The sequence below is a fragment of the Hemitrygon akajei genome, chromosome 3, assembly GCF_048418815.1.
Source record: "Hemitrygon akajei chromosome 3, sHemAka1.3, whole genome shotgun sequence".
Taxonomy (NCBI): domain Eukaryota; kingdom Metazoa; phylum Chordata; class Chondrichthyes; order Myliobatiformes; family Dasyatidae; genus Hemitrygon; species Hemitrygon akajei.
In genome coordinates, this window is record NC_133126.1 from 92,725,782 (window position 1) to 92,752,313 (window position 26,532).

General features: G+C 39.1%; 1 protein-coding gene across 2 annotated transcripts in view; it reads right to left on the reverse strand.

Annotated features, from left to right (window-relative positions):
• LOC140725205 (regulator of microtubule dynamics protein 3-like) overlaps positions 1–26,532 on the reverse strand; it is a 294,527-nt gene that overhangs the window by 30,369 nt on the left and 237,626 nt on the right. For both annotated transcript variants that reach the window (XM_073040345.1, XM_073040344.1), the window contains one exon: positions 17,784–17,861. In XM_073040345.1, the coding sequence (XP_072896446.1) occupies positions 17,784–17,861 (78 nt within the window). The remainder of the gene's footprint in view (positions 1–17,783; positions 17,862–26,532) is intronic.

Here is a 26,532-nt window from a genome sequence, read left to right on the forward strand (position 1 = left end):
TAACCTTTAAGCTATGAAGCTGCCAAATCATACCAAAAATCACATAGAAATACACAGCCTATATAAAGTAGAAATTATCTATCTACAGTGTAGTTTCACTTACTGGAATCGGGAAGACAGTGAGCACATTGATGATGGTGTGTTAGGCTGAGTCGGAGGTTGGGGTGGTGGGAGACTGGGGTGTCATCTCATTGTCATCTGTTTCCATCAGGGTAGGCAGGTCACTTTCTTCTATGTCTGCCTGCCTCGATGTCGAAGGTTGAGTTTCATCGTCTGCTGTGGCTGATGTGGAAGGCTTGAAAAACGACAGTATGCTTGACTGCTTAGCCTCGCACGTTTTTCTATCATAGTTCTTTTTAAGCACTCAAACCATCCTGCAAATTTGCCCTAAACCTACGTACCCTTTCAAAATTAAAGTCATACTTTTCTGCAATCATTGCAGCGTTGTCAATCACAGCAAAAATCTCATGCAATTGTTTCACGTTCAGTTCCTGGACGATTTCACTTTCGGGCCGCTCACTACTGCATTCGGCTTCAATTGTTATCCTTTCCTCTTCATCAGTCAGTTCTTGGTCATGGAATGCCAAAACCTTTTCAACATCATCTTCATCAACTTCCACAAACCCTTAGCCAAACTCACTATATCCTTACTTTGTTCACCATGATCGAAATGCTTTATTATGACTAATTTTACACTAAGTGTAACATGCTTACACGCTCTTTTAGGCTTTTTCGATACCTTAGAACTCAACTGGCTAACGGATGCACAAAATAAATCGACATAAAGCACAAATACTCACAGGCACGTGTTTAAGCATTACTGGCTAGAATGCAGTTCCGGGGGAAGAGCTCGGCTGCTCGGGGCGCGCGCTGCCTTTTTTCGTAACAGTAAAAACACCTTCTGTTAGCGAAAACAGGTAACTAATGTAGGTCTTTCGTAACAGCAAGGTGTCATAAAGCGAACGTTCAAAAAAAGGGGGACACCTGTATTCTAAAGGCAGGAAGCAACTGTGACTGACAAGGGAAGTCAAAGAAAGCATAATAGCAAAAGCGAGGGCATATAATATAGAAAAAGTAGTGGTAAGTTAGAGGATTGGGAAGTCCTTAAAAACCAACCGAAGGCAACTAAAAAACCCAAAAAGAGATTTTAAAAAATGAAATATGAAGGTAAGGAAGCAACACATACAAAATGATGGAGGAACTCAGCAGGTCAGGCAGCATCTATGGCAACGAGTAAATAATCAATGTTCTAAGATGAATCCCTTCTTCAGGACTGGAAAGGAAGGGATGAAGACAGAGTAAGAGGTGGGGGGAGGGGAGGAAGAAGTACAAGATGGTAGTTGATAGGTGAAACTCAGAGAGGGTGACAGGGACGTAAAGAGCTACAAAGTTGATTGGTGAAAGAGATAAAGAGCAGGAGAAGGGGGAATCTGATTGGGAGAGGATAGAAGACCATGGAGGAATTGGAAGTGGCTGGAACACCAGAGGGAGAAGATGACCAGGTAAAAAGATAAAGTGATGGAGGTGAAAGTTGGGGGGTGGGGTAATTACAGGATATTTGAGAAATCGATGTTCAGGCCATCAGGTTGGAGGTTACCCAGAAGGAATCTAAGGTGTTGTGCCTCCAACCTGAATGTGGCTTCATCACAGCAGTAGAGCAGTAGACTGACATATTGGGATAGGAAGTGGAATTGAAATGGGTGGCTACAGGGAGATCTCACTTTATCTGGCAGACAGAGCATAGATGCTTGATGAAGTGGTCTCCCAATCTATGTCGGGTCTCACCGATATATAGGAGACCACACTGGGAGTACTGGATACCACAGATGACCCCGGAAACCTCACAGGTGACGTGTAAGGACTGTTTGGGGCTCTGAATGGTAGTGAGGGAGGTGTAGGGAGAGGTGTGACACTTGCTCTGCTTGCAAGGATAAGTACCAGGAGGTAGATTAGTGGGGAGGGATGAGTGGAAAAGTGAGTCAATGTGAGATCCCTGTGAAACGTGGAAAGTGCAGGGGGGGTTGGGGAGGGAAATATGAAGGTAAGCTAGGCAATAATATAAAAGAAAATACAAAAGATTTTTCCAGATGTACGGCACAGAACAAGAGAGAAGAGAGTGAATGAAGCTGAAAGGTAGTAATAGGGACAAAAAAAATGACTAACAAGCATAATAGCAATTTTGCATTAGTCTTCATTGTGGAAGACATTACCAGAATGCCAGAAATGTGAGAGTGTCAGGGGGCAGAAGTGAGTGTCATTGAGATTAACAAGGAGAAGGTGCTTGGGAAGCTGAAAAGTCTGAAGGTAGATAAGTTTTCTGGAGCAGACAGGGTTCTGAAAGAGGTAGCTGAAGAGATTGTGCAGGCATTAGTAATGATAACTAGTATTAGTAAGAATAACTAGATTCTTTCCTTTGTCATGGCATTAGTGCTGTTGAAACCCATTTCACCCACATCAGTCTTTCAGCCTTTCTCATTTTTGATTAATCTCTCTGATCTTATTGATCCTATGCCAATTCAGTGCTTGCTACTTATGTGGTTCTGCTTTTAATCTATATCTTAACTGCTTACAGCCCTACAGCAGCAGAACATCGACCACAACAGCTGGAGCTTGCCCCACAACTGAAGTTCAAGTTTAACTGTCATTCAATCATAAATGAATACCCATGAATACAGCCAAATGAAACAGTGCTATTCTGGAGCCAAGGTGCAGTGTTCAGTTTGCTTGATGTCCTTGAGCTGCAGACATGGTACGGGCTGGCAAGTAGCATAGCTGTTAGCATATTGCTTTATAGTGCCAGCAATTACTGATCGGGGTTCAATTCCTGCCACTGCCTGTGAGGAGTTTGTACGTTCTCCTCATGATTGCGTGTGTGCGTTTTCTCTGGGTGTTCCAGATTCCTCTCATATTCAAAGATATATGAATTATGGTAAGTTGTGGGCATGCTATTTTGGTGCTGGAAGTGTGGCAACATTTGGCAGGCTGCCCAGCAGAATCCTCACTGATTTGATTTGACAAAAATGATGCATTTCCAATGTGCCAAGTAAGAGTAATCTTTAATAATAGATCACAGTAAGTTTCACCAGTTCCATCATTCTAGTGTGATATATCACTTAGCAAATTTGAGAGATCCAGGGAATTCCTCAATGTTTTACTTATACTGTTTATACGTCAGCAATGACCTAACATCTCCCCAAGACTGTATATTGCCAATGTAAATGAAGAGCATTTTTACTTCAATTTCTTTCTGACAGAAAGTAAATTGATTTGGGAATATGTTTAACAAAATGAGATGAATTCTGAAGCAATGTCTTAGCTAGATTCTCATGGTCTAATTTGTGCATTTAAACTTCAATTCAAGCTGTACTGAATAAGGTAAAAATCTAACATGTGTATACAAACGCAACCAAATCACTTTTAAAATATCCAAATTCAAATAAGTTTTCAATGAGGGGCTAAATAAATAGGGATGTTTATTTACTCCTTTGTTGCAATCTGAGCCCCATCAGGTCAACACCATAGCTATGTAAGTTAGAGAACCATAATATATTTCCAATTGTGTCCAACTTACACACAATTGTTTTAATGCCAAGGTACTTTACAATTATGCAAATTGGTTAATTCCAATTCAGTAAGAAATGCCTGGTGCTTGCTAGATTAGACTGACTTTAATCATGTGGTAATAATTAGCAAATATATTTATTTTATTTAAATCATTAGAAACGCTTTTATTTAGTTTTGTTCCAAAGAAAGTTTATGACATATGTACAGTATTCCCTTGGTGAAATAAGATACCAAAAAATAGAACACACAAACTGCTCAGAGAATTACAAGAAGATATACACTTTTGTTATATTTTTCTTGATCTTCATCTTTTCCAAAAATATGAAACCTGTATACATGTACTATATATGTGCTGGTTGGGGCGAGGCATTCCTTGGCCAATGGTACTAACATTCCATAGAACCATAGAACACTACAGCACAGTACAGGCCCTTCAGCCCTCCATGTTGTGCCGACCTATATAATCCTTAAAAAAGTACTAAATCCACACTACCCCATAACCCTTCATTTTTCTTTCATTCATGTGCCTGTCCAAGAGGCTCTTAAATACCCCTAATGTTTTAGCCTCCACCACCATCCCTGGCAAGTCATTCCAGGCACTCACAACCCTCTGTGTAAAAAACTTACTCCTGATGTCTCCCCTAAACTTCCCTCCCTTAATTTTGTACATATGCCCTCTGGTGTTTGCTATTGGTGCCCTGGGAAACAGGTACTGACTATCCACCCTATCTATGCCTCTTACAATCTTGTAGACCTCTATCAAGTCCCCTCTCATTCTTCTACGCTCCAAAGAGAAAAGTCCCAGCTCTGCTAACCTTGCTTCATATGACTTGTTCTCCAAACCAGGCAACATCCTGGTAAATCTCCTCTGCACCCTCTCCATAGCTTCCACATCCTTCCTATAATGAGGTGACCAGAATTGAACACAATACTCTAAGTGTGGTCTCACCAGAGGTTTGTAGATTTTCAACATGACCTCTCTACTCTTGAACTCAATCCCCCTGTTAATGAAGCCTAGCATCCCATAGGCCTTCTTAACTACCCTATCAACCTGTGCAGCGACCTTGAGGGATGTATGGATTTGAACCCCAAGGTCCCTTTGTTCATCCACACTCTTAAGTAACTGACCATTAATCCTGTACTCAGTCTTCTGGTTTATCCTTCCAAAATGCATCACCTCACACTTGTCCGGATTGAACTCCATCTGCCATTTTTCTGCCCAACTCTACAGCCTGTCTATATCCTCTTGTAACCTTCGACCACCTACAGCTCCATCCACAACTCCTCCAATCTTCGTATCATCCGCAAACTTACGCACCCATCCTTCTTCCTCTACATCCAGGTCATTTATAAAAATCACAAATAGCAGGGGTCCCAGAACAGATCCCTGCGGCACTCCACTAGTCACCGACCTCCAGGCAGAATACTTCCCTTCCACAACTACCCTCTGGTTTCTTCCTTTCAGCCAATTTTTTATCCAAACTGCCAAGGTTCCTCTTAACCCATGCCTCATGACTTTCTGGATGAGTCTCTCATGAGGGACCTTGTCAAATGTCCATGTAGACCATATCCACTGCCCTACCCTCATCAATTTCTTTTGTTACCTCTTCAAAAAACTCAATCAGGCTCGTGAGGCACGATCTTCCCTTCACAAAGCCATGTTGACTATCTATGAGTAGACTGTACTTCTCCAAATGCTCGTAGATCCTATCCTTAAGAATCCTTTCCAGTAGTTTGCATACCACCGATGTAAGACTCACCAGTCTATAGTTCCCAGGTTTCTCCCTATTACCTTTTTTAAACAAGAGAACTACATTTGCCATTTTTCAGTCCTCCAGCACTTCCTCTGCAGCCAAAGAGGATTCAAAGATCATAGCTAATGCTCCAGCGATCTCTCAAGTCCCACAACAACCTGGGGTGTATCATATCCGGCCCTGGGGATTTATTAATCTTAATGTTTTTAAGAAGATCCAATACTTATTCTTCCTTAATCTCCACATTGTCTAGCACACAGGCCCACTCTACTTCGACCTCATCCTGATCAAGATCCTTTTCACTTGTGAAACTGAAGCAAAGTATTCATTTAGGACCTCCCCAACCTCCTCCGCCTCCAGGCACATGTTGCCCTCTTTATCCTTTAGCGGTCCCATCTTCGTTCTCGTCCTCCTCCTATTCTTCACATACACATAGAACGCCTTGGGGTTCTCCTTAATCCTACATGCCAAGGCCTTCTTATGCCCCCTTCGAGCTCTCCTAAGTCCTTTCTTTAGCTCCTTCCTGGCTACCCTATATTTCTCATAAGCCCCTCCTACTTCCTGCTTCTTATATCTAACATATGCTCCCTTTTTTCCTCTTGGCGAGTTGCCTCACATGTTTCGTCAGCCATGGTTCCCTTTTCCTACCATTTTTTCCTTGCCTCAGTGGGACAAACCTATCCTGAACCCAGCTCAAGTTGTCCCTAAACTTCTCCCACATTCCAATTAGCATAAACAGACAGACAGACAGATGTACTTTATTGATCCCGAGGGAAATTGTACTTTTGTAATTTGTAATTTTGTACAATATTGTAGCGTAAATGTTTTGAGATGAATAAATATACACAGTGCTCACAAATCCATTTAGAAAGTTAATTTTGACTATTAAAAGTATTATTATTGCACTGAAATATTGGTGACAAGTGCAACTGCATTTACAATGACTGATCCCAACAACAAGCTAATGTTGTGCCTGTAGAATATCCTTGTTTATATTTGAAAAAATGCACTGGGGAATTTGGAGGTATGATATATGCTAAGATTCAACTATCTCAGCAGTGCTTAAAGTTGAAGAGTTAGCATTGTTGCAGAATTGCGTTAATCAGCCTCCAGTGTGCAGGAATCAATTCCTTGCAACTTGGCCCAAGAAGCTCTGGCATTGCCACACATGTACAAGTTACACATGCTGAATTTATGATAGTCCACAGGGATGCCATCTGGCCTTGCAACTCATCACAGAAAGACAAATGTCAAAGTGGTCCAGTCATTGAACAATAAAGGAAAACATTAAAACAAATCTTAAAAGCAGTAAGTTGGGTTTCATGGTGCTTAGTATACAGCTGTGTAGTCCATCTGCAGTGAAAGCTTTTAAAGTTATGTGAACTTTGTGAAATTGCCAATCCAACTCTGCAACAATGCCAAAGAATGAGAATACATTTTCTTTAATTCATCCTTTTTAACAACCAGTTGTACCAACACATATAAGTAAGAAAGGAAAATTCTAGAAATTTCATGTCGGGCAGCATTTATGGAAAGAGAAACAGTCAGCCATTTGGATTTGTGAAGGGTTCAGATTTTTAGCATATTCAGTTTTTTTTTAGATTTTGATGCACTAATGCACCAATTACTTCTATATTGCATCTCAAAACATCTCTTCCGTATTATTCCGTGATTAAAAAGGTAGACAGGTACCATTTGCTCCCAACCTTCATGTGTTTACAGAGATGCATAAGATGATGTTGAAACACTTTACTCTCTTTTTGCTTTCTCCACATCTTGGGACTTCTCTAACAGCTGCGTCCAAGATCAAGAAAAAAAAACTGCGCAGAGAACTGAGACCCAAACCCATGTTCTAAAAGTCAGATGCATTTCTACAACTTTGAATCATGGAAAAGTACCCTTCCCTTGTGCTTCATTTCTATATTGAAATACTTGGCTCAATTCTCATACATAATCCCAATGAATCTCACTTGAGGTATGACAAAGAAATTTTCAAGTCATTCTCCAAAATTAATAATGTGCTCCTAAAATTATTGATCTGCAGGACTCAGAAGTCTTTCCATGTTGATTTTCAGAAGGGAGGTATGATAATTGAAGACTGTTAAGGAAACAAGCCTGATAGAGACAGGTTTTAAAAACTTAATAATCACAAAATATTGAGTGGCCATGATGGAACAGAAAATTCAATTTATAGATTCCGTGACTGAGGACAAAATGTATAGTGAACCTCAATTTCAAAACAGGAAAACAAGGGGAAAGAAGAACAGCATATTTAGAGTTTAGGGTGAGCTAAAGAAAAAACCTCACAGAAGAATTAACAACTACCATATTGGTAAAAATAAAATTTAGTCAAAATAAAGAGGGTAAAGTATGGTCGTGAGAAGGGAAAATCCACATCGGTGGACAAAGAAGACCTACTAAATTTAGTAGTAACATCGACAGCCTTGGGCTTTACAGAGAATTAAAAGTAAGAGGAGCTTTGGTTTCTTGGATGCAGCTTCAACTAAGGAGAAAGTTTACTTCATGGAATAAAATGTGAAAGAAATACTAAACTAATTAAAAAGCCAATAGCACTTCATTAATGATCATGGAGCACACTAGGTTAAGTTTTACTCCAGAGAAATAGCCTTTCACAGATCATTGTTTTTACTCAAATTACAAGAAACTTCAGTTTTAAATTTCTTTCCTCTGTAGATTTCAATGTACTGTCAAAATCAGTATGCCGGCCAGAGAAAACACAGCTGTAATCTCTAGGTTCTCAAGATGAGTAAGAATTATTCTAGGATCTAAAAGCCTAAGAGTTTCATCTTTCCAGAATTTGTGCCTTCTGAGAACAACGTAATTTTATGTCCTTTGAGAAAATGCTCCAAACTTATGATTTGTCAGTTACACAGGAGCAGAGACAAGTGGTGCTCCAATTATGGGCCTCTCTAGGGCCACAATAAGAATACTATCAGTTTTCTATGATTTTATACTAAACTCAACTAATAGCAAGAGCATCAATTTTATAATGTGAGATGTTTGGGAAACGACATTTCAACATGTACATTATTGAGTCTTTTAAGTTAGACTGCGAGCTGCAAAAATGTAAAACCACACATGATAACTTCAATTTACAATATTTTCTGTACTTGATATTTTCACCACAGTTAACAAATAAACCTGAATATTTATTTTGCTGAAAATGATACTTATTCAAGCAGTTGCTATCTGTCAATGCAAACCAAGACTTTATTCTATGCTCTAGGTATATGCTTAAAAATAACTACCATTTCTAATTATCATTCCTTTCCACTTTGGGAATTTTTCACACTTCATTATTACCATTTATGGAATCTTATAACTGGCATGTTATTAACAATAGTTTGTTCAAAAAGAAACAAAGTGTATTTTATTAAAAAGATTAAAATGATTAAAGATTGGTCTCGATAAAAAGAAATAAGCATAAGCAGTTGCAGAGTTCTACGTGAACACTTCAACTTTCACATGAAACATACTGGAGACAAATGAAAGTAATGAAGCAAGTGTGGAGAAGTAGCAGTGAGGAGAAACACAACTCAGAATAGTAAGGTACTGAGTTCTTAAGGAAATCAGAGAAGAAAGATGGCTGTGCTGATTACATTATTTCAACATTTCTTTAATTATAGAGATTGTGTTAAACATCGAGAGGGCAGGCTATGCAAAATTCTGTTCATTGAAGAAGTAAGCCAGGTAACTATAGCCAGCCCTAAACTTCCAGACTGAATCTCAATACTTGAATACAGAGTAAATTTAGAATACACTTTTGAATTCTGACTTCTAAAACAACCCACGTCTAACAAATTTAACTGATTTCACACAGCACAGCCATAAAGGGATATTGTACATTAGCTTTTCATAAGGAACTTGATCAGATGCTAGGCTGAGATTTGCTGATTGAAGGAAATGTGCCAGAATGGCAGAAAATGAGCAGAACACTTTTTAAGCTTCAGGGTGGCAAAAAACAGTGCCTAGCTCAAGGTTAATAAGAGGACCAGTAGAGAAAAATGGGATTTTTTTTACTGTAAAGAATTTTATAAAGAATTCCTTAAAGGTGCCATACTATTAATGATTTTAGGAATGTCAATGGCTATGAAGAACTTAGTGAGATTACAAGCTCTTCTTCCATATTCTGCCCTGTAGTTGTCTGACTACAGCTGGGTGCAGAAGAATTTTTTTCCCAGCATCTTCTCATTCGCTTTCAGAATCGTAGACTGTGATCCCAATATGCCCAGATCCCAAAGAATTGGATTTTTCTCTCCAATGATCCTAAGGTATTCTGCCCTAGTAATGCTACATAACATAATAGAACAGGGTTTCTCAACCAGAGTTCCATGAGGGGTCACTCAGGGCTCTGCAAGAGATAGTAATAAAAAAAAATTAAACATCATTTTTTGAGCTTTGCGCGACTACGCTGCTAGCACTTGCAATGATGGACAGTGACCGAGCAGCCCCATTAACAATCTCGTTAGAAGTCTTCCAGCCCAGTATGGCAATGCACAGTAGGACAAACCATGTTTATTTGGTTGAGTCCATTCTCAGTTTTTGATGCAAGATTGGTGAGCACTGTACTGCATGGAGGGGAGGACTGTAGTCTGATGAGAAGTGCGAGTGCATTTTCTGAGCATTGAATAGACTTGCCCATTTTTATATTTTATTAACCCCCTTGTTTTACAGACATGTTTGATGTCCAATGTGGCAATTTTTGAATTACAATCTTCTGAGTCATTTCACTGCACTCGTGCAACAACGGAGACAAAAAGTCTGTCTTTACAACCAAGGCTATTTATCAACGGGTTTTACATATGATCTAAGTTGTCCTATTCCATTGTGCCTAGTCTGTGGCAAACAACTTAATGCAGGAATGGCTCCAGAAAAATTGAAAAGACATTTAACTACAAATCACAGCCATATGACATATAAAAGTGCTGATTATTTTAAATGGTTATTGGAATCTCAAAACAAACAGAAAAAAAGCTTTTGTTAATAAAATTAGTCAATAAAAACACCCAGAAAGCAAGTTATTTAGTAGCAGAACTTATTATCCAGCAAAGTAAAAGTCACACAGTTGGTAAGAACCTAATAAGGCCAGAATGTAAAATCATAGTGGCTAAAATGCTAGGACATGATGCAGTACAAGAAATTGAAAAGCTTTCATGCTCAATGATGATGATGATGGCTGGTTCTTAGCTTGCGAAGATCAGGAGGGAAGAAGAGTCCTCAGGAGCGGCAGCATGATCGTTGGTGACTGTAGATGCCAATTCTGGATCTGCAGACTCTGGAGCTAGGGACACAGGAACAGCTGGAACATGAGTTCTTGGGAAGTAGGATCCTTCCTGCACCTCTGCTTCTCTTCAGCAGTCACTCTTCTGGATTCCACAAAATTCCTGGCTGCACCATGGAACAGCATTGTCCAGCAGTGCTGCCACTCATTGACCTCGATATCTGCCTGAGAGAGCTGCTGCTCAAATTAGTCTTTGTACCTCTTGCACAGGGCACCACGATCTCCCTTGCCCTGAGAGAGTTCTCTGTAGAGTACTGCTTTCAGTAACCTGGAGTTGTCCATGTGAGACACATGGCCTGATCAGCAGAACTGCTTGAGCAGCGAAGTGTCTTCAATGCTAGGAAGTTGAGCTTTCTCCAGGAAACACGATCCTGCCAGCTGATACCCTTGATGGAGCAGAATCAGCACTGATGGAAGTACTTGAGCAAATGGATTTGCTTGTGGTACATGACCCAGGCTTCGAAGCCGTATAGCAGTGTTGTGATGACAGCAGCCCTGTACACCTGGATTTTTGTGGACAGACGCAGCAGTTGGTTCTTCCACATACTTTTCTGGAGGTGCCCGAAGACACTACTAGCTCTGGCGAGTCGATTGTCTTTGTCTCTTACTGTCGTAGCATTGTTCGAGATGATGCTGCCTGGGTAGGCTCAACCATGGTGAGAGGGTGGTCATCAATGGTGATCCAAGGTGGGCTGTAATGCTATGAGGGGGCTTCTGATGGAGGATGATTGTTTTCTTCAGACTGACCATTAACCTGAAAGCACTTCCAGCCTCGGTGAACTGAATGACTACAGCCTGTAACAAGTCCTGTGTGTGCATAAGAAGAGCACAGTCGTCTGTATATAGTAGCTCAAGAATGGGCTCTTGCATGACTTTTTTTTGGGTGAGAAGGTGGCCACTCTCAAACGGTACGATAAGTTGATGTATTGATGACATGTTCAATGATGCTCAAGAGGTTTTGTGTGTTAAACTGAAAACGAACAGCTTTTCTATCCAGGTTGATGAGTCAACAGATTTCACCAATAAATGCCATGCTGTAGCATTTCTAAGATTTGTAAATGATGGCAAAATTCAAGAGAACTTCTGCTGCAAAGGGCTGTTCAAAACAAAGCAAAGGCCAAGATATATTTAATGTTTTGTCTTCATATCTGAAAATAGAAGGTCTGCCTTGAAGGAACTGTGTTGTCATTTGTACTGATTATGCCCCATCAATGGTTGGCGCCATGAGAGGGTTTTTTTTGTAAAAATAGAAAATCCTGACATTGTCACAACACACTGCTTTCTTTACAGAGAGGTGCTGATGTCAAAAACTCTTGGAGATGAAATGAAAGGTTATAGATACAAGGTTACACACATAAGAGGTTACAGATAAAACACTGGTAAATGGTAGATAACATGGTAGATAACACTGGTAGATAACAGGGATTTCCAACCTGAGGTCCACAGATTCCTTGATTAATGGTAGGGGACCATGGCATTAAAAGGGATGGGAAGCCCTGATACATATGAATACTTGTTGGTTGGCATGGACATGGTGAGCTGAGGACCTCTCATTGAGAGTTTTGGCTCCATGACACAAGTGCCTAGAAGCGCAAGGAGGTCAGACAGAGAAAGGCTAGCAGACGTTCTCTTCTTACGAACTTCAGGGCATCAAATAGTTTCGTACAATAAATAAAAATATTTTTAAAAAACTGTCAGTGCTGGCAATCCAAAATAAAAACAGAAAATTCCAGAAATTCTGCATTCTGAAAAATGCAGGCAGCATTTATGGAAAGAGAAACAAGAGTTGATGATTCAGTTTGAAGGCTTGAAATGTTAATGCTATTTATTTGCTCAAAGATGTGGCTGACTTGTGATGTATTATTAGTATTTTATGTTTTCATTTTAAGTTTTCACAACATTCATTACTAAGGCTAGTTGTTTTTTCCCTATCCCAAATTTCAGATTATCAATTTAAATTCCATAGCTGTTGTGGTTGGGTCTCTAGATTGTGCATCCATGATACTAGTCTGGTAACTTAACCATCATACCCTGAATTTTTACGTGAATTTCAGGACTTAAATTTTCTTTTCCTTTGCTACATTCTTAAATTTTAAACCGTAATCTTTTTGTCAAAAAGTTGGATTTGAGTAGATAAAACTGTGTCTAAAATGAGAATCCAAGAAACAATATGTACAAGGTGGCAAATAAAAGTTTGACCATAATATGGTGGAATTCTTCAATAAGATGGAGAGTGACATAGTTAATTCAGAAACAAAGGTTCTGAACTTAAAGAAGGGTAACTTTGAAGGTATGAGATGTGAATTAGCTAAGATAGACTGGCAAATGATACTTAAAGGGTTGATGGTGGATATGCAATGGCAAGCATTTAAAGATCGCATGGATGAACTACAACAATTGTTCATCCCGGTTTGGCAAAAGAATAAACCAGGGGAGGTAGTGCACCCATGGCTGACAAGGGAAATTAGGGATAGTATCAAGTCCAAAGAAGAAACATATAAATTAGCAAAAAATAGCGGCACACCTGAGGACTGGGAGAAATTCAGAGACCAGCAGAGGAGGACAAAGGGCTTAAATTAGGAAAAGAAAAAAAGATTATGAGGGAAAGCTGGCAAGGAACATAAAAACTGACTGTAAAAGCTTTTATAGATATGTGAAAAGAAAAAGATTGGTCAAGACAAATGTAGGTCCCTTACAGTCAGAAACAGGTGAATTGATCATAGGGAACAAGGACATGGCAGACCAATTGAATAACTACTTTGGTTCTGTCTTCACTAAGGAGGACATAAATAATCTTCTAGAAATAGTAGGGGACCGAGGGTCTAGTGAGATGGAGGAACTGAGGGAAATGCATGTTAGTAGGGAAGTGGTGTTAGGTAAATTGAAGGGATTAAAGGCAGATAAATCCCCAGGGCCAGATGGTCTGCATCCCAGAGTGCTTAAGGAGGTAGCCCAAGAAATAGTGGATGCATTAGTGATAATTTTTCAAAACTCCTTAGATTCTGGATTAGTTCCTGAGGATTGGAGGGTGGCTAATGTAACCCCACTTTTTAAAAAAGGAGGGAGAGAAAAACTGGGGAATTATACACTGGTTAGTCTGACATTGGTGGTGGGGAAAATGCTAGAGTCGGTTATCAAAGATGTGATAACAGCACATTTGGAAAGAGGTGAAATCATCGGACAAAGTCAGCATGGATTTGTGAAAGGAAAATCATGTCTGACGAATCTTATAGAATTTTTTGAAGATGTAACTAGTAAAGTGGATAGGGGAGAGCCAGTGGATGTGGTATATTTAGATTTTCAAAAGGCTTTTGACAAGGTCCCACACAGGAGATTAGTGTGCAAACTTAAAGCACACGGTATTGGGGGTATGGTATTGATGTGGATAGAGAATTGGTTGGCAGACAGGAAGCAAAGAGTGGGAGTAAACGGGACCTTTTCAGAATGGCAGGCAGTGACTAGTGGGGTACCGCAAGGCTCAGTGCTGGGACCCCAGTTGTTTACAATATATATTAATGATTTAGACGAGGGAATTAAATGCAGCATCTCCAAGTTTGCGAATGACATGAAGCTGGGCGGTGGTGTTAGCTGTGAGGAGGATGCTAAGAGGATGCAGGGTGACTTGGATAGGTTAGGTGAGTGGGCAAATTAATGGCAGATGCAATTTAATGTGGATAAATGTGAGATTATCCACTTTGGTTGCAAGAACAGGAAAACAGATTATTATCTGAATGGCGGCCAATTAGGAAAAGGGGAGGTTCAACGAGACCTGGGTGTCATTGTACATCAGTCATTGAAGGTGGGCATGCAGGTACAGCAGGCGGTGAAAAAGGCAAATGGTATGTTGGCATTCATAGCAAAAGGATTTGAGTACAGGAGCAGGGAGGTTCTACTGCAGTTGTACAAGGCCTTGGTGAGACTGCACCTAGAGTACTGTGTGCAGTTTTGGTCCCCTAATCTGAGGAAAGACATTCTTGCCATTGAGGGAGTATAAAGAAGGTTCACCAGCTTGATTCCTGGGATGGCAGGACTTTCATATGAAGAAAGACTGGATCGACTAGGCTTATACTCACTGGAATTTAGAAGATTGAGGGAGGATCTTATTGAAACGTATAAAATTCTAAAGGGATTGGACAGGCTAGATGCAGGAAGATTGTTTCCGATGTTGGGGAAGTCCAGAACGAGGGGTCACAGTTTAAGGATAAAGGGGAAGCCTTTTAGGACCGAGATGAGGAAAAGCTTCTTCTCTCAGAGAGTGGTGAATCTGTGGAATTCTCTGCCACGGGAAACAGTTGAGGCCGTTCATTGGCTATATTTAAGAGGAAGTTAGATATGGCCCTTGTGGCTAAAGGGATCAGAGGGTACGGAGAGAAAGCAGGTACAGGGTTCTGAGTTGGATGATCAGCCATGATCATACTGAATGGCGGTGCAGGCTCGAAGGGCCGAATGGCCTACTCCTGCACCTATTTTCTATGTTTCTATGTCTTGGAACAAAATAAAACCATTTGATATTGAAAGACTGTGTTAACATGGACTGAAGATTAGCTACCACACAAAAGTTAGGGCATCAAATTAAGCAGATTTTTGCATACTGCAAGGTATGCCAAGGTTCAATTTAGTTATTTACAAATATTTATAACCTGGAGGAAAGACCAAATGTAGAGTATCCAAGTTCCCTAATGACATAAAGTAGATGTGAGGGTATGTTTTGATGAACAGACATGGACTTTGCAACAAGACATTGATAGGTTAAGTAAGTGGGGAAAAAACATGGTTAATACAATCTAGTGTGGCAAAAATTAAGGTTACACACTTTGGTGAGAAGAATCTGAAAAAAGACCGTTATATAAATGGAGAAAGATTATGGATGAGTAAACAATTGTAGGATTATGTGCATTAAATCATAAGAAATTAGCATTCATTTTGAGAGGACTAGAATATAAAAGCAAGGATGTAATGTTGAAGCATTGTAAGGCATTGGTCAGACTGTACATGGAGTATTGTGAGCCATTTTGGACACCTTATCTGAGAAAGGACATGCTAGCATTGGAGAGGGTCCAGAAGAAGTTCACAAGAATGATCCCAGGAATGAAAGGATTACCATATGAAGAACATTTGATGGCTCTGAACCTGTACTTGCTGGAGTTCAGAAGAAAATGCAGGGGTCTTATTGAAACCTATAGAAAGACCTAGATAGAGTGGATGTTGAGAGGATGTTTCCTATAGTGGGGTTGGGGGGCGGGGGCGGATTAGGACCAGGAGGACACAGCTTCAGATTAGAAGGACGTTCCTTTAAAGCAGAGATGAAGAGGCATTTCTTTAGTCAGAGGGTGGTAAGTCTGTGGAACTTATTGTCACAGATGGCTGTGGAGGCCAAGTCTATTTAAAGTGAATGTGATTAAGCTCTTGAATAGTAAGAGTGTCAAAGACTATGGGGAGAAAGCAGAAGAATGGGGTTAAGAGGGATAATAAATGAGCCATAGTGAAATGGTGGAGCAGACTTGATGGGCAGAATGGCATAATTCTGCTTCTATGTCTTATGGTTTAAGTTAGCTGGCAGGTGTAGCAAGAAGTTATGAAGGCAAATGGCATATAGGCCTTTATTTTAAAAAAAGGTTGGCATATGGAAACAAAGAAATATTGTTATATTTATACAAGTTACTGGAGAAGTACCATCTGTAGTACTCTGCAAATTTTGGTCACTTTACCTAACAATAGACTAGCATTTAGAGGAATTCCAGAAGAAATTTCCCAGGCTAATTTCTAGGAAGAGACAGTTGATCTATCATGAGCAGCTAAGGAAATTTGATCAATATTTTTTTGGAATTCAGAAGAATGAGGGGTGATTTTAAGGAAATGTACAAGAGCCTAATGCGACATGACAGCATAAAAGTCAAGATGTTTCCAATACTGGGGGATTTTCAAATGAGGAAGCATAATTATAAGATTAGGGAATAGACATGAAATACTCAGGAAGATTTCACAGAAAGCGGAGGATCTCTATGTCAGAGGGTTGTGGAGGCTAGATCATTGGAAGTGTTTAAATTTTTTGAAAGATCAGGGAATTAAGTTCTGAGAATTGGAAATAAGGTCAGAATAAATCATCCATGATCATGAATGGCAAGGAAGGCTTGAGAGACTGACTCACCTATACCTATTTCTATTTTCTTATGTATAACATTCCTGTTTTGGAATTGGAATTGGTTTTTTATTATTATTACACTTACTGAGGTACAATAAAACACTTGCCTTGCATCTTATTCATACAGATCAATTCATTACAAAATGCATTGAAGCAGTACAATGTAAAACAATAATGCAGTATAATGCACCTCTTTTTCCTTTATAGGGAGAGAGAGAATGTGGTATGTCGAATTACCCGGTAATCAAGTAGATTGGTATACTGCAATTCTGTGTTTTTAACGATGCTTTGCTGCACGCTTGAGTGCCTGGTGGAGGTGGCGATGCTTTTTTGTGGGTGGGGGGGGGGGTCATTGCCTTGCTACTGCTTGTGCATGGGAGGGGGGAGCTGGAGGAAGCTTTGGGGTTCTAACATTTAACTGTCGTTCATTCTTTGTGGAACTCCTGTTATCGTGGATGATTGTGAAGAAAAAGAATTTCAGGGTGTATATTGTATAAATTTCTCTGACATTGAATATACCTATTAAACCTATTGAAAGCATTATAGTTATAGAGAAAGTGCAGTGCAGATAGACAATAAGATGCAAGATCATAAGATAGATTGCGAGATCAAGAGTTAATTTTATTATGCTACGAGCCATTCCATAGTTTTATAACAATGGGATGGAAGCAGTCCTTGAGCCTGGTGCACATGTTTTCAGGCCTTTGTATCACTTGTCCTATATAGAATGAGAAGAGTGAATGTCCAGGGTTGGTGGGGTCTTTGCTTATGCTAGCCACTTTACTGAGATAGCAAGAAGTAATGGACAGAGACTATGGAGAAAAGGCTTGTTAGATAGCATGAGCATAATCTTTTTTTGACAAAACTCAAAATCATGCATGGTACCTCTGCAGGCAAAACAAATAGTCATTTGAATAAACCTTGGATTTGCAATGATATCCTCTTTAAGATATAAAGTCACAAAACATGATATTTTTGCAGATAAGGAAGAGAAAACAGGAAGGATATAAACTAATTTTACCTCATAGCACCATCTTCCCAACAAGTAGTATAAAGAAGGATCATCATTTTTCAGTTTAATGGCCTTATCAATATGCTCCTAGAAAAATAATAATAGGAATGAGATTGTAAATTTCTGCTGCAGCTGAAGAATCAGCAGAATCTGATAATCTCACTATAGGTTAATTGAAATTACTACACAAATTTAAGTGCATCTCAGTCTGGCAACTCTATTTTTATACTTTGGTCTAATTTGCTTTTTTTTACCTCTCCATAGGTCTTCTGCACAATTTCCAGGCTAATATTCAATGCTTTGCTGAACAAGGATTCCAATGTAAGAGGTGGCTTCTCTTGTTCAAGCTTGTTCAGGTAACTACAATTTATCCCAAGGCACCATTTGGGAGGTTATTTATTAGAGAATTACAAAGACAAGCACATTTTCTTCTCCATCGCCAAAGCAATTTGGCTAGCAAGAACAATTCAGTTTCAAAGAGGAAGTGAAGTTCTTCTGGCCATTACAAACTCCTATGGCCAACATTGCTTCAATTATTTTTGAGAACTTATCCAAGAGTCTTCCTTTACATGCTTTCTTGTTGTAGAGCTCATCTATGCCAGCATAACTGCTGGGTCTCAACCTTCTTCAACCTAAGAAAATAGCTCCCCTTCTATTCTGTCTTACTTTTATGCAGCAATCCTGAAAAGATATTGCTGCAACAATACTCACCTTCAAATATTAAATCTCAGCACCATGCATGCCTCAGAAAGAAAACACTTGCATCTCTCTCTCAGCATGCATCTTTCTGTCAATATTCTATGTATCTTATAAGGGACCACTTGTCACTTGTTAGAGAGATGAGAGATAAGAGAGAGTGAGTCAGGATTGGCTACTGCTACTGAACAGGTTTGTAGGAGACAAGAGTTTTCACTGCAGGGTGAGATCAGCTGTGCATTTTCTGCTAAGATTCCTCTACGCCTCAAATGTCTTGCAGTTATCAGCCCTAATGTGCTGACAGTTTGTTGTTCCAAAAACATAGACAAGATGCTGCTGTTACTTTGTCGCAGTCACTGTAATGAAAACTGTGGGAAATTGGACACTGCTAGGCTATTTAGTCTGATATGAAGTATAGAGGTACAACAGATACAGTCTATCTTGTTTTTCACATTAACATTAACATTTCACATTTTCACTTACTGGAATGACTTAAGATAAATCTGTCTTTCTAACTTTGAAATCATTCATTTTGGTGCTTCTTAACTATTGCCATCCCAGTGCATGAACATTACAGTAAGTAATATTCCACAGAATGGGGAATTTTATAAGAAAACAAATTGTCTTTACATTGGAGCAGTTCGCTTTATTTCATACAATTAAAATAATGATGCCTTTCATTTTGCCTTATGAGTTACTATGGCAAGTAGCAACCATGTTAAAAATCTTACAATTTCTGAGCGGTCCTGGATAATTTGTCTGTCTTAAGAAAAGTAAACTCTGAAGAATTGTGCCAACTTAGAATCAAAGTGCTTGAGATGACACAACAATCAGCCAAACATAAAAGATAGACTCTTCTTTGTACTGTATTTTTATATAACGCATGTTACAAAAATATTTTAGAAACCGAAAGGTTTCAAGAGACAAGATACTGCAGATGTTGGAATCTAGAGCAACAAACAATCTGCCGGAGGAGTTCAATAAGTTGAGCAGTATTTCTGGGGTCCATTGACCAGAAACTGAACTGGAGAAGCCGTATATACAATGAGCTATAAGAGCAAGTCAGAGGCTAGGAATTCTGCAGTGATCAACTCATCTCCTAACTCCCCAAGGTTTGACTATCATTTACAAGACTCAACTCAGGTGTGTGAACAAATCCTTTCCACTTGCCTAAAGTTCATCTGCAACAATACTGAAGAAGCTCAACATCATAAAAGATAAGCTCACTCTACCACCCAACAAACAGCAATAGCAAGCAGTTTGCACCATCTACCAGATGCACTACAGTAACCCTCCAAGACTCCTTAGATAGCATCTTCCAAATCTTCAACCTCTATGAGCTAAAAGGGCAAGGGTATTAAAAAGATGAGCACCACAAACTGTAAGTTTCCCACCAAGCCACGCATTATCCAGACTTGGAAATATATCACCATGATTTCTTTACTGTTGCAGGCCAAAATCCTGGAACTCTCTCCCTGACAACTATATGAACCGCCGTTCAGGAAGGCAGTTCACCACTACCTTCTAAACAGCAATGCAGGATGGTAAGTAAATGCTGGCTCAGCTTGTGTAGCCCATAAAAGATGACATTGATGACAGTAACACCTGCCTAGATTATTACACTCAGGGATCTGGAGTTCAGCTTTAAGAGGTAATGGTGCTATAAACTAAGCCACAATAAACACTAGAGAGAAAAAACTCTATTAAAATCTCATATTTGCACTTAGGCTCTCAGGATTATTAGGTGTCCTGGAGTACCAGTTTAGCAGCATAACTACATCACCACGTCTACAAATGTTGACCAAGTAAAATTATTTCATCATATTGCATAACTTAATAGTTAATTCAGAACTGCTGGACTAGGTTATTACACCAGTCTCATACAATTTAACTGACTACATTTGAATTATCATTTATAACTTTGAATACATTTACGCTTTTAGTGAGACACGTTTTAAAGATTTACACTTTTTTGCATATGTTTTTAATTATAGATGCAAGGAATTTGAATTCGTCTTTATATTTTGAAATGTATGTTCTTACTTAGACGTTATATGTCATATCATATATACAGCTTGGCCATTTAATGTTTTTATCTGATGATTATTTAATAATCTTTTGCTAGTCTTCAAATTTCAGCTGAAAACAGCTAATACTTTTCCATTTTATTTCTTGTCAATGTAATCATGAGCCTCTGGAATGTCCTACAAATGTGTTGTTCTGCTGTACTGGTCCTTGATTTGTTAATATATTTGCAACTTGCTTTGTGCCAAATGAAACAGGCAATTAATTTTCTTCACAGAAAAAGTTGCCATTAAGGTTTTTTCAATTGTCTTTTAAGAACATTATGGTATTAAATTGCAATGAAAATAGGTTGAATTTATACAATGCATCACATTTTAGTTACAAAGTTTAAATAATTGTACTTTATACAGAAAAGCCTTCAGGCATTTAAAGTATTAAACTGTCCATAAACATTAAAGTTTAGTTCAATAGTAAATATGTATCACAGGGGTTTCAGGTACCATATTAAACGTTACTTTGTACAATTCCGAAAATTACAAGTGCAAAATATATACTCTAATGCTTACTAGTGCATTCCCACATCAAGTTAGTGACAAATTAATAAATTTGCTCATCTAAAAGGGACCAGATATGTAAGTGTTTGGATAGACAGGGCCTGATTAGGGATATTCAACATGGCTTTGGACATGGAAGGTTGTGCCTAACCAATCTTATCGAGTTTCTTGAGTAGGGTACCAGGAAAGTTGATGAAAGAAAGACAGTGGATGGATCTCAGCAGATCAGGCAGCATCCATGGAAAAGAGAACAGTCAATGTTTTGGGCCAAGACCTTTCAGTACAGGTTGATAGAGTTATAAAGAGAAATGTTTGCTCATTGGCCTTCATAAATCAAAGTATTGAGCACAGGATTTGGGGAATTTATATTGAAGTTGTATAAGCCATTGCTGAGACCGAATTTGGAATATTGTGTGAAGTTCTGGTTATCTACCTACAGGAAAGATATCAATAAGATTGAAAGAGTACAGAGAATATTTACAAGGATATTGCCAAGGCTTGAGGACCTCAGTTTTACGGGAAGGTTGAATAGCTTAGGACTTTGTTCCCTGGTGTGTAGGAGAACGAGGGGACATTTGATGGAGATATACCAAATTATGAGGGGAATAGATAGAGTAAAGACAAACATGCTCTTGAGGTTGGGTGAGATTAGAATGAGAGATCATAGGTTAAGGGTGAAAGGTGAAATACTTAGGAGAACCTGAGGGGCAGCTTCTTCATTCAGAGGGTGGTGTGAGTGTGGAACGAGGTGCCAATGGAAGTGGTGGATGCAGGTTTGATTCCAACACTTCAGAGAAATTTGGATAATTATATGGATTTGGGGGGAGGGGACAGAGATGGTATTGAGGCCTATGCTCTAGGTGTGGGTCAATGGGACTGGGTAGAGTTTAACACAGACAAGATGGGCCAAAGAGTCTGCTTCAAAGTCATACTCTATGATTTTATCAGCTAAATGGAGATAAATAAACTGCAACTGTCCTCTTTAGAACTGAGACAATGGGGGTATTTGATCAATATGTTCAAAGTTATGAACATAACTGAGTAGTTAAGGAGAAATTATTCTGACAATGGCCAAAAGAATCTGAATATGAAGTATATCATATATGAAGAATAACAGTAAATGGTAACGACTGGGAATTCAATGCCTGAAAAGCTTGTGGAAACAGATTCAATAATAACTTTTAACAGGAAAATGGGAAAAAGACCAGCAAATAAAAAAAATAAATTGGACAGCTCTTTCAAGAGGTCAGATGGCCTCTTTCTGTGCTGGTAACTTTTCATAATTCCATGATCCAAATAACTGTTATTTTATAAATTTTATTTAATAACTTGAAGTTCTCAATGAGCTAGGGGAAATATTACCTTCAATAATGTAAATACAGTGAATTCTGGTTAATAGTCTATCAGTTAATCAGGGCAGCCGCTAAGAAAATAACTGGAATTCCCTTTGTATATTTCAGATACTACGTTGCTTAACTGGGACAGAAGACTGTTGCTGAACTGTGTCTAACTAGCGTCAGTTGCATGAACTTGTGTGGCCGTAAGACCGTTCTTAGAGCAAGCAGTTTATAAATAGCATAAATTGCTTGTGTTTGTGTCCAAATATTCAGTCTTGGAGATGCAAGATATGGCCAGGAATGAAAATGAAATGATTTCACTACTTAAAACAAATTAGGAGATACGAAGAATTTGAAGGTATTAACAGCCATCTTGAATGTTACAAAGACAATGAAGATTCAGAGGATGCAATCATTGAAAGCATTTGTTTGAAGGAAGTTCATTATTTTGTTCATTTACAGTTGATCAAAAGAACACCATAAGATGAAGGAGCAGAATTAGGCCAGTTGACCCATCGAGTCTGCTCTGCTGTTCCATCATGGCTGATTTATCATTCCTCTCAACCCCATTCCCCTGCTTTTTCCTCTTAACATTTGACTCCCTAACCAAGAACCTATCAACCTCTGCTTTATATATACGCAATGACTTAGCCTCCACAATTGTCCATGACAATGAATTCCAGATTTATCACCTGCTGGCTAAAGAAATTCCTTCCCATCTCTGTTTTAAATGGACGTCCTTCTAAGGCAGTGCCCTCTGGTCTCAGTCTTACCCACTATAGGAAACATCCTCTCCACATCCACTCTGTCTAGGCCTTTCGATACTTGATAGGTTTCAATAAGATCTCCCCTCATTCTTCTAAATTTCAGCAACTACAGGTCCAGAGCATTCAAACGGTCCTGATGCGTTAACCCTTTCATTCCCAGAATTATTCTTGTGAACATCCTCTGGATCCTCTCCAGTGCCAGCACATATTTTCTTAGATAAGGGGCCCAAAACTACTCACAATACTCCAAGTGTGGTCTGACCAATCCCTTATAAAGCCTCAACATCACATCCTTGCTCTTATACTCTAGTCCTCTTGAAATAAAAGCTAAAACTGCACTTACCTACCTTACCACCAACTCAATCTGCAAGTTATTTCTTAGGAAATCCTGTACCAACTCTATCAAGTCCCTTTGCACCTCTGGTTTTTGAATGTTCTTGCCATTTAGAAAATAGTCTATGCCTTTATTCCTTCTATCAAAGTACATGACCATACACTTCCTTACACTGCATTTCATCTCCCAATCTGTCCGTCTTTCTGCAGACTCCCTACTTCCTTAATACCACATGGCCTCTGCTTACCTTTGTATCCTTGGCAAACTTGGCCACAAAGTCATCAATTCCAATATCCAAATCAATGACATATAACCTGAAAAGAAGCAGTTCCAATACCACCTCCACTGCCTCCCCCGCTTCCATGGAACACCACTTGTCACAGGCAGCCAACCAGAATAGGCCCCCTTTATTCCTTTTTTCTGGCTCTTTGCCTCCTGTCAATCAGACAATCTTCTATCCGTGATAGTAATTTTCCTGTAATATCATGGGTTCTTCTCTTGTTAAGTAGCCTCATGTGTGGCACCTTGTTAAAGGCCTTCTGCAAAACCAAATAAACAACATCCACATGCTCTCCTTTGTCTATCCTGCCTGTTATTTCCTCAAAGAATTCCAACAGACCTGTCAGGCAAGATTTCCCATTAAGGGAACAATACTGGCCTAATTTATCACCCGCTTCCAAGCACACTGAAACCTCATCCTTAATAAAGGACTCCAATATCTTCCCAACCACTGAAGTTCCACTAACAGACCTATAATTTTCTTTCTTCTGCCTCCCTTCCTTCTTAAAGAATGGAGTGACATTAGCAATTTTCCAGTCATCTGGAACCATTGCAGAATGTAGTAATTCTTGAAAGTTCATTACTAATGCCTCCTCAATCTCTTCAGCTGTGTATTTCAGAACCCTGAAGTGTAGTCCATCTGGTCCAGGTTACCTACCTACCTTCAGATTATTTCTTTTTAAATCTTTTTATTAGTTTTCAAACAAACATAAGAAAAAAACCCAGCAAATACAGAGAGCTTGAGAGTACATAATTAATAAGGCTAAAATACAAATACAAACAGTTAATAACCCAAATATAATAACCTCCCAAACTCATTGTGTGTTACAAAAAATGGAAAAAACCCTCAAAAAAACAATAAAAAAACTAACCTAACTGACATGGGTTATTGTATCATATCAAATATACACAGTAGTGTCAATAACTCCACACCTCTATCCAAATAGTTTGAGATGATACGGGAAAGGTCAGTTTAACTCATATGAAAATGTTGAATAGATGGTCTCCGGGTTTCTTCAAATTTGACCGAAGGGTCAAAAATGACACTTTTAATTTTTTCTGAACTCAAACAAGATATAGTTTGGGAAAACCATTGAAATGTAGTTGGGGGATTAATTTCTTTCCAGTTCAGTAGAATAGATCTTCTAGCCATTAGTGTGACAAATGCAATCATCCACCGAGCTGAGGGGGATAAACAACTGTTATCCACTATTGGTAAGCCAAAAATTGCAGTAATAAGATGAAGTTCCAAGTTAATATTCAAAACTGTTGAAATAATACCAAAAATATCTTTCCAGTATTTTTGCAAGCAAGGACAAGACCAAAACATGTGAGGCTACTTCAGAGTGACATCTGTCACAGATTGGATTAACATGAGAATAAAATCGAGCAAGTTTGTCCTTGGACATTTGAGCCCTATGTACCACCTTGAATTGTATTAGGGCATGTTTGGCACAAATAGAAGAGGAGTTAACTAACTGTAAGATTTTCTTCCATTGCTCTGTAGGTAAAGGCCATTGAAGTTCTTTTTCCCATTCATTCTTAATTTTATCTGACATCCCTGGTTGTATTTTCATGATCATATTATAAATGACAGCTACTAAACCCTTCTGATAGGGATTTAAACCTAGATTTTTTTCCCATAATATCAATTGGGCATGAATTCAGAAAGGACTGTAACATATTATTCTAAAAATTTCTAATTTGTAAGTATCTAAAAAAATGGGCTCTAGACAAATTATATTTATTGGACAGCTGTTCAAAGGACATAAAACAATTATCTGAAAATAAATCATGAAAACATGTTATACCTTTCATTTTCCATAGCACAAAGGCTGGGTCCATAAGAGAGGGCTGAAAAAGAAAGTTAGATTTAATAGGGCTTGATAAGATGAACTTATTCAAACCAAAAAATTTACGGAATTGAAACCATATTTGTGTTTTTCCGGTGACGTCATCGTCAAGAATGGCAGCTTAAGTCACTAGCTCCTCCGGAAAACGCGTATTAAGCCCCGTTAACCCAGCAAATATAATATTTTTCAAAAAATATTTGAACTGAAAAGAGGGGCAGGAATGGGGAAAAAGAATGGAAATAAAAAAAGCGACACTGTGGAGCCTGCAGCCGAGAGGAGTGCAGCGAGCGGCTCTCCTACCCGACTGCGAGCTAGCGAGGCAGATGCTGGGCCTCGATCAGGCGAAGCGGCGAATATGTTCGAAATCCTGAAAGAGATAAGGGAGTTCCAGAAAGAAATAGAGCAGCAGCTCCGTGATATTAAATCAGAGCTTGCCAGCGTCAATCAAAAAATAGCGGTGGTAGAGACTCGAATTGAGAAGGTGGAAGATCGCATTCAAAACGTGGAACGGATACTGAGTAAGACAATAAAAATATTACATAACCAAGAAGGTAAACTGCTTGACCCAGAGGGAAGATCACGGCAGAAAAATATCAGAATCTATAACGTTCCCGAAGGAGCGGAGGGCTTGTCTATGACGGAGTTTTTCGGAAAGTTACTGTGGGACGCGCTGGATCTTCCCTCGGCTATAGAGCGGGAAGTCAAAAGAGCCCATCGTGCGCTCGTCCCGAAACCTACCCGGATAGAAAGCCACACTCAATAATAATTAAATTCCTTTGGTACAGCGCCAAGGCGGAGATCCTACGAAGGGCCTGGGGTAAGAAGAGAGTGTTTTTCGACGATAAATTAATATATTTCGACCAAGATTACCCCCCCGCAGTCCTGCAGAAACGCAAAGAATACTCTGAAGTAA